Source organism: Telmatherina bonti (assembly GCF_933228915.1).
Source record: "Telmatherina bonti genome assembly, chromosome: 17".
NCBI lineage: Eukaryota > Metazoa > Chordata > Actinopteri > Atheriniformes > Telmatherinidae > Telmatherina > Telmatherina bonti.
In genome coordinates, this window is record NC_136615.1 from 1,297,649 (window position 1) to 1,312,140 (window position 14,492).

The following is a 14,492-nucleotide window of genomic DNA, read 5'->3' on the forward strand; positions in this document are numbered from 1 at the left end:
TAAAAGGTCCAACAAGAATAAATGAATATTGTAGTACTGGACAAGATACTAACGCGCTGCAGTGCATTTCGGTGGAATCTGAACGTGCACTTCAGCAGCTGCTTGTGCACGGAAGCCGTTCCACAAAGCATCCTTCTATCTGACTCGTCATCAAGGAGACCAATTCCATCCCACCACATCACCAGCCTTCTGATGTAATCATGTTATCTCACACATATCACAAACGACATCATGAGGCTGATGATGTCACCAGACAGGTGGGAGGAGCCTGCATGAAGATAAAATGTTTATTTTGACTTTGATCAACTAATGATGTTTAGACTGGAAATAAATTGAAAAAAAAAAACCCACTTTCATCACACTTTTTATTTTGTTACATTTAGAAAAAACAAAAGATTTATATTTTAAATAATGTTTAAACAATAAATGTTTTATTCATTATTTTGCAGTAGGTGTCTTTCCATATCTCGCTCCTGATTGGCTGGCTGGTTGATGTCCATGTCTCACTCCTGATTGGCTGGCTGGTTGATGTCCATGTCTCACTCCTGATTGGCTGACTGCCCTATAAGCGGCGCAGGTAAGAACTAACAGAGCACAAACCTACTGTGATGTCTCCACTGACTGGGCATATGTTTGAGAACAAGCACACGCACACGCACACACACAAGCAAAACAATCATCACAATCAATAATAAGAATTTGTAAACATCAACAGCAATCAATAAACATACGTTTTAGAACTTTAGAACTGATCAGAACGGACCAGTAATCATCCCTCTACTGCGGCTGGATACTGAGGCTGATTTGTCGACAGGAAGTTCCCCATGAAGCTCGGTACCTGGAGCCCCGTTGCCACGGTAATACCACCACACCACACCTAAAACACAGTCGAACTGTGATCAGAGGTGATCCTGTCACGGACCCAGGTCCAGTGTGAGTGTTAACAGAAAACTTTCAGTCCTGGAGAGAAAAACCCTGCCAGACCATTTAGGTCAGGTGTAATACAGGTGTAGGACAGGTATAAGACAGCTGCAGTACAGGTGTAGGACAGGTATAATACAGGTGTAGGACAGGTATAAGACAGCTGCAGTACAGGTGTAGGACAGGTATAATACAGGTGTAGGACAGGTATAAGACAGCTGCAGTACAGGTGTAGGACAGGTGTAATACAGGTGTAGGACAGGTATAAGACAGCTGCAGTACAGGTGTAGGACAGGTGTAATACAGGTGTAGGACAGGTATAAGACAGCTGCAGTACAGGTGTAGGACAGGTGTAGGACAGGTATAAGACAGCTGCAGTACAGGTGTAGGACAGGTATAATACAGGTGTAGGACAGGTATAAGACAGCTGCAGTACAGGTGTAGGACAGGTATAATACAGGTGTAGGACAGGTATAATACAGGTGTAGGACAGGTATAAGACAGCTGCAGTACAGGTGTAGGACAGGTGTAATACAGGTGTAGGACAGGTATAAGACAGCTGCAGTACAGGTGTAGGACAGGTGTAATACAGGTGTAGGACAGGTATAAGACAGCTGCAGTACAGGTGTAGGACAGGTGTAGGACAGGTATAAGACAGCTGCAGTACAGGTGTAGGACAGGTATAATACAGGTGTAGGACAGGTATAAGACAGCTGCAGTACAGGTGTAGGACAGGTATAATACAGGTGTAGGACAGGTATAAGACAGCTGCAGTACAGGTGTAGGACAGGTGTAATACAGGTGTAGGACAGGTATAATACAGGTGTAATACAGGTGTAGGACAGGTATAATATAGATGTAGGACAGGTGTAGGACAGGTATAATACAGGTGTAATACAGGTGTAGGACAGGTATAAGACAGCTGCAGTACAGGTGTAGGACAGGTGTAATACAGGTGTAGGACAGGTATAATACAGGTGTAATACAAGTGTAGGACAGGTATAATACAGGTGTAATACAAGTGTAGGACAGGTATAATACAGGTGTAATACAGGTGTAATACAAGTGTAGGACAGGTATAATACAGGTGTAATACAGGTGTAATACAAGTGTAGGACAGGTATAATACAGGTGTGGGACAGGTATAATACAGGTGTAGGACAGGTATAAGACAGCTGCAGTACAGGTGTAGGACAGGTGTAATACAGGTGTAGGACAGGTATAATACAGGTGTAGGACAGGTATAATACAGGTGTAGGACAGGTATAAGACAGCTGCAGTACAGGTGTAGGACAGGTGTAATACAGGTGTAGGACAGGTATAATACAGGTGTAGGACAGGTATAATACAGGTGTAGGACAGGTATAATATAGATGTAGGACAGGTATAATATAGATGTAGGACAGGTGTAGGACAGGTATAATACAGGTGTAGGACAGGTATAATACAGGTGTAATACAAGTGTAGGACAGGTATAATACAGGTGTAATACAAGTGTAGGACAGGTATAATACAGGTGTAATACAAGTGTAGGACAGGTATAATACAGGTGTAATACAGGTGTAATACAAGTACAGGTGTAATACAGGTGTAATACAAGTGTAGGACAGGTATAATACAGGTGTGGGACAGGTATAATACAGGTGTAGGACAGGTATAAGACAGCTGCAGTACAGGTGTAGGACAGGTATAAAACAGGTGTAGGACAGGTATAATACAGGTGTGGGACAGGTATAATACAGGTGTAATACAGGTGTAATACAAGTGTAGGACAGGTATAATACAGGTGTGGGACAGGTATAATACAGGTGTGGGACAGGTATAATACAGGTGTAGGACAGGTATAATACAGGTGTGGGACAGGTATAATACAGGTGTGGGACAGGTATAATACAGGTGTAGGACAGGTATAATACAGGTGTAATACAGGTGTAATACAAGTGTAGGACAGGTATAATACAGGTGTGGGACAGGTATAATACAGGTGTAGGACAGGTATAATACAGGTGTAGGACAGGTATAATACAGGTGTAGGACAGGTATAATACAGGTGTAGGACAGGTATAATATAGATGTAGGACAGGTGTAGGACAGGTATAATACAGGTGTAGGACAGGTGTAGGACAGGTATAATACAGGTGTAGGACAGGTATAATATAGATGTAGGACAGGTGTAGGACAGGTATAATACAGGTGTAGGACAGGTGTAGGACAGGTATAATACAGGTGTAGGACAGGTATAATACAGGTGTAGGACAGGTATAATATAGATGTAGGACAGGTGTAGGACAGGTATAATACAGGTGTAGGACAGGTATAATACAGGTGTAGGACAGGTATAATATAGATGTAGGACAGGTATAATATAGATGTAGGACAGGTGTAGGACAGGTATAATACAGGTGTAGGACAGGTATAATACAGGTGTAGGACAGGTATAATACAGGTGTAGGACAGGTATAATATAGATGTAGGACAGGTGTAGGACAGGTATAATATAGATGTAGGACAGGTGTAGGACAGGTATAATATAGATGTAGGACAGGTGTAGGACAGGTATAATACAGGTGTAGGACAGGTATAATATAGATGTAGGACAGGTATAATATAGATGTAGGACAGGTGTAGGACAGGTATAATACAGGTGTAGGACAGGTATAATATAGATGTAGGACAGGTATAATATAGATGTAGGACAGGTGTAGGACAGGTATAATACAGGTGTAGGACAGGTATAATATAGATGTAGGACAGGTGTAGGACAGGTATAATACAGGTGTAGGACAGGTATAATATAGATGTAGGACAGGTGTAGGACAGGTATAATACAGGTGTAGGACAGGTATAATATAGATGTAGGACAGGTATAATATAGATGTAGGACAGGTGTAGGACAGGTATAATACAGGTGTAGGACAGGTATAATATAGATGTAGGACAGGTATAATATAGATGTAGGACAGGTGTAGGACAGGTATAATACAGGTGTAGGACAGGTATAATATAGATGTAGGACAGGTGTAGGACAGGTATAATACAGGTGTAGGACAGGTATAATATAGATGTAGGACAGGTGTAGGACAGGTATAATACAGGTGTAGGACAGGTATAATATAGATGTAGGACAGGTGTAGGACAGGTATAATACAGGTGTAGGACAGGTATAATATAGATGTAGGACAGGTGTAGGACAGGTATAATACAGGTGTAGGACAGGTATAATATAGATGTAGGACAGGTGTAGGACAGGTATAATACAGGTGTAGGACAGGTATAATATAGATGTAGGACAGGTGTAGGACAGGTATAATACAGGTGTAGGACAGGTATAATATAGATGTAGGACAGGTGTAGGACAGGTATAATACAGGTGTAGGACAGGTATAATATAGATGTAGGACAGGTGTAGAACTTACAGTGAAGGCGGGGACAAGCGGCTGGTTGAACTTAGTTTTGAAGGAGTGAAGAAGATGAAGACGATCAACATCGATGAAGAAAAGTTCTCCTGGAACAGAGAAGACGCTGCATGAGGAGGATTTGTTTTACTTCCCGGTTCCGGTCCAGATGGAAGTTGAACCGTTTGTTCCGTTTGGATCGGGCTGCAACTAATGATTATTCTATTGTCGACTAATCTGTAAATGATTTTTTGAAGTCGATTAGTCAGGATTTTTTCTCTCACACCTGTGTAATTACACATCTGTGCTTCCAGTTGATGCTTTTTTTTTTCCAAGCTCCAGGATGTTTCACCCCCCTCTCTTCATCTGCCTCACATGAATGTCCCCCAGATTTCCAGTCCATCACAACATAATGGTCTTTGGTAAAGTAAAACGACTCCGGAACCTGCTGAATATCAAATATAAGCTTCACAGCTGACCACAAATTTATTTTGAAACAAACAAACATATTTATAATGTCACATCTAAACTACAGAATTTGCCTGAAAAAGAAAACACAAAAAATAAAATATTTTAATTTTACAATCGTGTCGGTTTATTTTCTCCCCGTTTCATAATCTGGGAAATATCCGGGAAAATAATAAACGGGAAGGTTTGGCAAAGACAACTTAAAAACCGGGAGTTTCTGCGTCAAAACAGGATACTTGACAGGTTTGAAAAAACTACGCAACTACTCGTAATGCTAACTTAGCCATCCGGAATGCTAGCAGAAACCATGAGTCCGGCTGCTTTCTCTTCCCACGCGGAACCGTCGTGCTGCCGTGGTACGTTAACTCTGCGTGGCAGACGACACGTTGCACCTTTCTGGACCGTTGTTTAGCTGGAAAAGCTTTTGAAGCATGAGGTCTAAAGCTGCTTTCACTCCACTGTTTAGGTTGCGCCGCCATCCGTCTTAAGTTGTTCTTCGTTTGTTAAGAAGATGCTGCACAAAATGGCCGTACTGCCCCCTGCCCTTCCTTTGAGTCGTTTACCTGATGTTTACGGTTCTTCTACTGTCTGAAAGTCGCGGCGCTAAGTTGCCAGGCGCAGCGTTTTATCAGCGTTTAGAGCACGACGCGTAGGGATGAAATTTTGCGTCGATGAATTTTTATTGTTGACTTTGTCGACGAATCGTTGTAGCTCAACGTTTGGAACAAAAGAATTAATCAGAATGAAAATTTTTCTTACCGTTGTGGAAGTCGCAGTAGACACCGAGTCGCTGCGGCAGCGGCCAATCCAGCGCCTTGGCTCTGTTGTTGTGCTTGGCAGCAAGAGAGCTCTGCAGCCATTGGCTGGCGTACAGACACCATGAACCAGAGCTCTTCCCTAACTGGTCGAAGCGGCCGAGGCTACCGCGATAAGTCACACCCACGCTGAAGGACTTCCAGTCAGCCAGGGGGCGGAGCTCCCAGTAGTGACAACCGCCACTCATTTCCCGGTCGCCTGTGAAACGGAAGCGTTCTCATAAAAAACACGGTGACAGGAAGTGCCCTTCAAGACAAAGGGTGACATCATACCAAGCACCGTGTACGACTCCCCGGCAAATCGATCGCGCCCAGACCGACTTCCTGCTGTCTTGTTGGGCGATGGAGTGGCGCTCCTGCTGCCAATCAAAGAGACAAACAAAAGTTTCCAAACGGCGGGACGCGTCAGAGAAAACAATGAGGTGAAAGCACCGATGAGGTCGTGGCCAAGCGATGATGCGGCAGGAATGACATGTTGGCTGAGATGTGATTGGCTGCATGATGTGAAACATGGTGGATGAGGAACGTGATTGGCGGTTGCTAGGAAACCGAGTTTCTACCTGAGGGGATCGAAGAGGGCGAAGAACGGAGACTGAGGAGGGACAAAAAGGTCAAAACAAGTAGCTGCAGTTATTCAGTCACAGAGTGGCTGAGACGCTCCCTTGGATGACCTCCGACCTTTGTGATGACATTATCAGTGACTCCTCACCTGCTCTTGTTCTCCTTTCCTCTGAGCCGTGCGTCATGACCTTTGACCCCCTGAGGCTCCCATGTGACCGTGTCGCCGTGGACCTTCAGCTCTGCATGAGCCGTCACTGCGTCGAAGCCGAAGTTAAACGCTGCGATGAACACCAGAAGAAGAGGTATGATGTCACTGACACACCTCCATTTGGTGGACGAGGACAGTCTGGCGCCTCCACCATCGGGCGGATGCTGGTCACGTTGCATCACGGAACGGCAGAGAAGATCTTTTCAAGTAAAATGTACAAAATCAGCTGACGGGCGCGTCCGCCGTGACGGGCGCGTCCGCCGTGACGGGCGCGTCCGCCGTAATGGGCGCGTCCGCCGTGATGGGCGCGTCCGCCGTAATGGGCGCGACCGCCGTGATGGGCGCGTCCCTCGTAATGGCCGTGTCTGTTGTCAAGGGCGTGTCCATCATGTCTCTCGTGATGGGCGCGTCCGCCGTGACGGGCATGTCTCGTGATGGGCATGTCCGCCGTGACGGGCATGTCTCTCGTGATGGGCATGTCCGCCGTGACGGGCATGTCTCTCGTGATGGGCATGTCCGCCGTGACGGGCATGTCTCTCGTGATGGGCATGTCCGCCGTGACGGGCGCGTCCGCCGTGACGGGCATGTCTCTCGTGATGGGCATGTCCGCCGTGATGGGCGCGTCCGCCGTGATAGGCGCGTCCGCCGTGATGGGCGTGTCTGTCGTCAAGGGCGTGTCCACCGTGTCCCTCGTAATGGGCGTGTCCGCCGTGACGGGCGCATCCCTCGTGATGGGCGCGTCCGCCGTAATGGGCGCGTCCCTCGTAATGGCCGTGTCTGTTGTCAAGGGCGTGTCCATCATGTCTCTCGTGATGGGCGCGTCCGCCGTGACGGGCATGTCTCGTGATGGGCATGTCCGCCGTGACGGGCATGTCTCTCGTGATGGGCATGTCCGCCGTGACGGGCATGTCTCTCGTGATGGGCATGTCCGCCGTGACGGGCGCGTCCGCCGTGACGGGCATGTCTCTCGTGATGGGCATGTCCGCCGTGATGGGCGCGTCCGCCGTGATAGGCGCGTCCGCCGTGATGGGCGTGTCTGTCGTCAAGGGCGTGTCCACCGTGTCCCTCGTAATGGGCGTGTCCGCCGTGACGGGCGCATCCCTCGTGATGGGCGCATCCCTCGTGATGGGCATGTCTGTCGTGATGGGCATGTCTGTCGTGACGGGCATGTCCATCGTGTTCGCCGTGACGTGCGTGTCCGTCGTGACGTGCGTGTCCGTCGTGACGGGCGTGTCCGTCGTGACGGGCGTGTCCGCCGTGACGGGCGTGTCCGTCGTGACGGGCGTGTCCGCCGTGACGGGCGTGTCCGCCGTGACGGGCGTGTCCGTCGTGACGGGCGTGTCCGTCGTGACGGGCGTGTCCGCCGTGACGGGCGTGTCCGCCGTGACGGGCGTGTCCGCCGTGACGGGCGTGTCCGTCGTGACGTGCGTGTCCGCCGTGACGGGCGTGTCTGTCGTGACGGGCGTGTCCGCCGTGACGGGCGTGTCCGTCGTGACGGGCGTGTCCGCCGTGACGGGCGTGTCCGTCGTGACGGGCGTGTCCGTCGTGACGTGCGTGTCCGCCGTGACGGGCGTGTCTGTCGTGACAGGCGTGTCCGTCGTGACAGGTGTGTCTGCCGTGACGGGCGTGTCTGTCGTGACAGGCGTGTCTGCCGTGACGTGCGTGTCCGTCGTGACGGGCATGTCTTCCTTTCTGCTGTGAGGTGGAGGTGGCCTGAGAGGAACCGGCAGATTGATCAACAGCGGTGTTTACCTCTGGTTTCCAAGGCAACGGGCTCGGAGAACTCTCCAGCAGCTGCTTTGTTTCTCGCTCGAACTCGAACGATGACAAACTGCGAATCAAACTTCAGATCTGCAACATGAGGACACACGTTGCTAAGCAACACCCCTGACATCCACCTAGCCAGGTTCTGACGTTCGGGTCCGACATCTTACCTCGGACGGTGACCTGCGTCTCGCTGATGTCACAGACTCTTTCCCAGCCTGCCTCTCCAGCAGCCCTCAGTGCGCCGCTGTGCTCGGTTTTCCGATATTCAAGCTCGTAGCATTCCACCGGTCCGCCGCTGTCTGCCTCCACCAGCGGTTGCCAGGCAACCGTGATGGCGTTGTCCCGAACGATGCAGCTGGAAACATCAATCTCTGGAGCCCTGGGGACTGGAAACACAGCTGGGTAGTCATGGAAACTTCATGTGTTTCTAATGAAAAAGAGTAAAAATATGCAAATGAGCTGTAGCCGGGCGGGGGGGGGGGGGGGGTGGGGGGGCTCCAACCTGGCAGGAAGTGAAGTCGCTGAAGCCCCACTCTCTCAGTGCTGAAGTCGACAGTAAACTGGGACATGTTCTCTGACACCATTGGACGGGTTGTCAGCCGGAACGCCGGAGCCATCGTTACCCTGGCAACGGTGGGAGGCGGGTCCCAGTGGGGGAAGGTGGGGTTATCATGTTAGTATGGGTGGGGTTAGTGCGTTAGAAGGGCGGGTTTATGTTCAACAAGTGGAGGGGGAGATTGCAAAAGGGGGTGTGGTTAATATTGTTAGAAAGGCGGGGTTAATACATTGTAGGCGGGGTTAACGGTTGGGGGGGGAGTTACATTAAACCCATTGCAGAACTTTAAAGAACATTTGTTAGTATAAAATAGTTGGACATCAGATAAACACAAAAACGACACATGAACAACATGGTAACAACAAAGATGGCTGAACAGAAACGTGACGCAGCAGCTCACCGCTCTTTGATCTGTTTGGCAGCCTGAAACACAAACAAACAAACACTTGAACATCTGTTGTTTACGTCATTTACACGAGGAACATCCTGCCCGTTGTCGTACCATCAGAAACTCTTCTTCATTGGTGACGGCCAGTGTCTGATTTGCAAACTCAAGCAGCTCTTCGCACGACAGCAAGGCAAACTTTCCCTCCGACAGCTGACGCTGGAATGACGAAACATGTAAACAAACAGCTCCTTGATGTAAACAAGGGAATGTAAAGCCTCCTCATTTGATTCATGCCATCACAGAAGCTGTACCTGAAGCTCCGCATCCTTTTTCTGCTTTTCCTCATTAATAATGCTGCGAAGCTGAGATCCTCTGTCCTCAAGGGCGGATCGTAGCTGCTCAAGCTCCGCCTCCAGCTCTGACATCACTGAACAAGTCTCCTCCTGATGAGACAAACCAGCATCATCAGACTCCGCCCATATATCTATATATATATATATATATATATATATAGCCCCACCCCACACAATTGACTTGGACCCGCCCATGTTCAAAGCCCCACCCACATACTCGGCTCTGACTCCGCCCATACCTAAGGCTCCACCCACTGTATTTGCACAGCCAATCACCTGCAGGCAGGACAGAGTCCCTTCCACCGACTCCAGGAAGTGCTGCAACTCTTCATTCTTATTGGCCAACGTGCTTATTATGCGGCGTAGAGCTTCCTGTAAACAAACATTTGTTTACTTTTAATTTGTGATTCAGGATTTTATTAAGTTTCCATTTAATTTTATTTTTAAGTTTCACACACATATATATGGTTTTTCAGTCAATTAGATTTACGGTACTCCTGAATGCACCGGGACAATGATGCCTTCACTAGCCTGTACAGGGCTAAAGGAAGCTTGTGATCGAGTATTGATTGATTGGATCAGGATCAGCTGATCTCGCTCCGCTAGAGGAGGAAGCTAACAGCTAGCGGCACAAGCTAACAGCTAGCTGCAGACGCTCACAGCCTCTCTCTCTCTCTCTCTTTGTCAACATGTCTCTCTCCCTCCAACATCAGTTTATCAGTCACATTCTTACCTTCTGGGCGTCCATCAGCTGAGACACCGAGACACAGGCAGGGATAGCGCGGGGGAGGGGGGGCAGACACGTCGAAGAGCCAAGATCTGACAGCGGGGCCTCACTTCCGGTCCGGAACTTCAGAATAATGGCACATAACAACCGCACGTTGGTTTAACAGAAGGGAGGCGTTCAGGTTCAGTAGGAAAATACAGTTCTGACCCACTTGGTTCTAAGCTCAGTTCATGCAGCTGTGTTTCCACGAGCTTCCCACGGAGGTGTTGCCATGGTAACTGAATCTCATCCCTTCAGATGAGTTTCCGACCAGGACCAGGTTCTGCAGAACTTTTTCCACATCCTGTTGGACAAGATGGTCTTCAGGTTCTGTTCTGTGCATTCACATCGGTTTCTGGTTCCAGACTCGAACCCGGCCCCCGACTCGGACCCGGACCCAAACCCGGACCCAGACCCATACTCAGACACGGACCCAAACCCGGACCCAGACCCATACTCGGACCCGGACCCAGACCCATACTCGGACCCAGACCCATACTCGGACCCGGACCCAGACCCATACTCGGACCCGGACCCAGACCCATACTCGGACCCGGACCCAGACCCATACTCGGACCCGGACCCAGACCCATACTCGGACCCGGACCCAGACCCATACTCGGACCCGGACCCAGACCCATACTCGGACCCGGACCCAGACTCATACTCGGACTCGGACCCAGACTCATACTCGGACTCGGACCCAGACCCAGACTCGGACTCGGACCCAGACCCAGACTCATACTCAGACTCGGACCCAGACCCAGACTCATACTCAGACTCGGACCCAGACTCAGACTCGGACTCATACTCGGACCCAGACCCAGACTCGGACTCATACTCGGACCCAGACCCAGACTCGGACCCAGACTCATACTCGGACCCGGACCCAGACTCATACTCGGACCCGGACCCAGACTCATACTCGGACTCGGACCCAGACTCATACTCGGACTCGGACCCAGACTCATACTCGGACTCGGACCCAGACTCATACTCGGACTCGGACCCAGACTCATACTCGGACTCGGACCCAGACTCATACTCGGACTCGGACCCAGACTCATACTCGGACTCGGACCCAGACTCATACTCAGACTCGGACCCAGACTCATACTCAGACTCGGACCCGGACCCAGACTCATACTCAGACTCGGACCCAGACTCAGACTCAGACTCGGACTCATACTCGGACCCAGACCCAGACTCGGACCCAGACCCAGACCCAGACTCGGACCCAGCCTCAGACCCAGACCTGGACTCGGACCCAGACTCAGACCCAGACTCGGACCCAGCCTCGGACCCAGACTCGGACCCAGACCTGGACTCGGACCCAGACTCAGACTCGGACCCAGACTCATACTCAGACTCGGACTCATACTCGGACCCAGACTCAGACTCAGACTCAGACTCGGACCCGGACTCATACTCATACTCATACTCGGACTCGGACTCGGACTCGGACCCAGACTCAGACTCAGACTCAGACTCAGACTCGGACCCAGACTCATACTCAGACTCAGACTCAGACTCGGACCCAGACTCATACTCAGACTCGGACCCAGACTCATACTCGGACCCAGACTCGTACTCGGACCCAGACTCATACTCGGACCCAGACTCATACTCGGACCCAGACTCATACTCAGACTCGGACCCAGACTCATACTCGGACTCATACTCAGACTCATACTCAGACTCAGACTCATACTCAGACTCGGACCCAGACTCGGACCCAGACTCATACTCAGACTCAGACTCAGACTCAGACTCATACTCAGACTCAGACTCATACTCGGACCCAGACTCATACTCAGACTCATACTCGGACCCAGACTCATACTCATACTCGGACCCAGACTCATACTCGGACTCGGACCCAGACTCATACTCAGACTCGGACCCAGACTCATACTCAGACTCGGACCCAGACTCATACTCAGACTCGGACCCAGACTCATACTCAGACTCGGACCCGGACCCAGACTCATACTCAGACTCGGACCCAGACCCAGACCCGGACTCGGACTCGGACTCGGACTCATACTCAGACTCGGACCCAGACTCAGACTCAGACTCGGACCCAGACTCATACTCGGACCCGGACCCAGACCCATACTCGGACCCGGACCCAGACTCATACTCGGACTCGGACCCAGACTCATACTCGGACTCGGACCCAGACTCATACTCGGACTCGGACCCAGACTCATACTCGGACTCGGACCCAGACTCATACTCGGACTCGGACCCAGACTCGGACCCAGACTCGTACTCAGACTCGGACCCAGACTCGTACTCAGACTCGGACCCAGACTCGTACTCAGACTCGGACCCAGACTCGTACTCAGACTCGGACCCAGACTCGTACTCAGACTCGGACCCAGACTCGTACTCAGACTCGGACCCAGACTCGTACTCAGACTCGGACCCAGACTCGTACTCAGACTCGGACCCAGACTCAGACTCAGACTCGGACCCAGACTCAGACTCAGACTCGGACCCATACTCAGACTCAGACTCGGACTCATACTCGGACCCAGACCCAGACTCGGACCCGGACCCAGACCCAGACTCGGACCCGGACCCAGACCCAGACTCGGACCCGGACCCAGACCCATACTCGGACCCGGACCCAGACCCATACTCGGACCCGGACCCAGACCCATACTCGGACCCGGACCCAGACTCATACTCGGACTCGGACCCAGACTCATACTCGGACTCGGACCCAGACTCATACTCAGACTCGGACCCAGACTCATACTCAGACTCGGACCCAGACTCATACTCAGACTCGGACCCAGACTCATACTCAGACTCGGACCCAGACTCATACTCAGACTCGGACCCAGACTCATACTCAGACTCGGACTCATACTCGGACCCAGACCCAGACCCAGACTCGGACCCAGACCCAGACCCATACTCGGACCCGGACCCAGACCCATACTCGGACCCGGACCCAGACCCATACTCGGACCCGGACCCAGACCCATACTCGGACCCGGACCCGGACTCGGACTCGGACTCGGACTCGGACCCGGACTCGGACTCGGACTCGGACCCAGACTCAGACTCAGACTCAGACTCGGACCCAGACTCATACTCAGACTCGGACTCATACTCGGACCCAGACTCAGACTCAGACTCAGACTCGGACCCAGACTCATACTCATACTCATACTCGGACTCGGACTCGGACCCAGACTCAGACTCAGACTCAGACTCGGACCCAGACTCATACTCAGACTCAGACTCAGACTCAGACCCAGACTCATACTCAGACTCGGACCCAGACTCGTACTCGGACCCAGACTCGTACTCGGACCCAGACTCATACTCGGACCCAGACTCATACTCAGACTCGGACCCAGACTCATACTCAGACTCGGACTCATACTCAGACTCAGACTCAGACTCATACTCAGACTCGGACCCAGACTCGGACCCAGACTCGGACCCAGACTCATACTCAGACTCATACTCAGACTCAGACTCAGACTCAGACTCAGACTCAGACTCAGACTCAGACTCAGACTCGGACCCAGACTCATACTCAGACTCATACTCGGACCCAGACTCATACTCAGACTCATACTCAGACTCGGACCCAGACTCAGACCCAGACTCAGACTCGGACCCAGACTCAGACTCGGACCCAGACTTGGACTCAGACCCAGACCTGGACTCGGACCCAGACCTGGACCCGGACCCAGACCTGGACTCGGACCCAGACCCAGACCCAGGCTCTGACCCAGACCCAGGCTCTGACCCAGACCCAGACTCGGACCCAGACCCAGACCCAGACTCGGACCCAGACCCAGACTCGGACCCAGACTCGGACCCAGACTCGGACCCAGACTCAGACTCGGACCCAGCCTCGGACCCAGACCCAGACTCGGACCCAGACCCAGACCCAGACTCGGACCCAGCCTCAGACCCAGACCTGGACTCGGACCCAGACTCAGACCCAGACTCGGACCCAGCCTCGGACCCAGACTCAGACCCAGACCTGGACTCGGACCCAGCCTCAGACCCAGACCTGGACTCGGACCCAGCCTCGGACCCAGATTCAGACCCAGACCTGGACTCGGACCCAGACTCAGACCCAGACTCGGACCCATACTCAGACCCAGACTCGGACCTGGACTCGGACCCAGCCTCGGACCCAGACCTGGACTCGGACCCAGACTCGGACCCAGACTCGGACCCAGCCTCGGACCCAGACTCAGACTCAGACTCGGACTCAGACCCAGACTCGGACCCAGACTCACACTCGGACCCAGACCCA

General features: G+C 51.7%; 1 protein-coding gene across 1 annotated transcript; it reads right to left on the reverse strand.

Moving 5' to 3' along the window:
- Window positions 1–448: 448 nt before the first annotated feature.
- Window positions 449–10,268, reverse strand: fsd1l (fibronectin type III and SPRY domain containing 1-like). The gene is made up of 14 exons (XM_079256177.1): window positions 10,166–10,268; window positions 9,709–9,804; window positions 9,391–9,522; window positions 9,194–9,295; window positions 9,092–9,114; window positions 8,638–8,759; window positions 8,303–8,521; window positions 8,121–8,219; window positions 6,309–6,438; window positions 5,873–5,958; window positions 5,544–5,798; window positions 4,338–4,426; window positions 732–877; window positions 449–584 (listed from the first exon to the last, which is right to left on the reverse strand). Exons 1-13 carry the CDS (start codon window positions 10,178–10,180, stop codon window positions 770–772), a joined length of 1,476 nt encoding a protein of 491 aa, XP_079112303.1. The 5' UTR covers window positions 10,181–10,268; the 3' UTR covers window positions 449–584; window positions 732–769.
- Window positions 10,269–14,492: the final 4,224 nt, after the last annotated feature.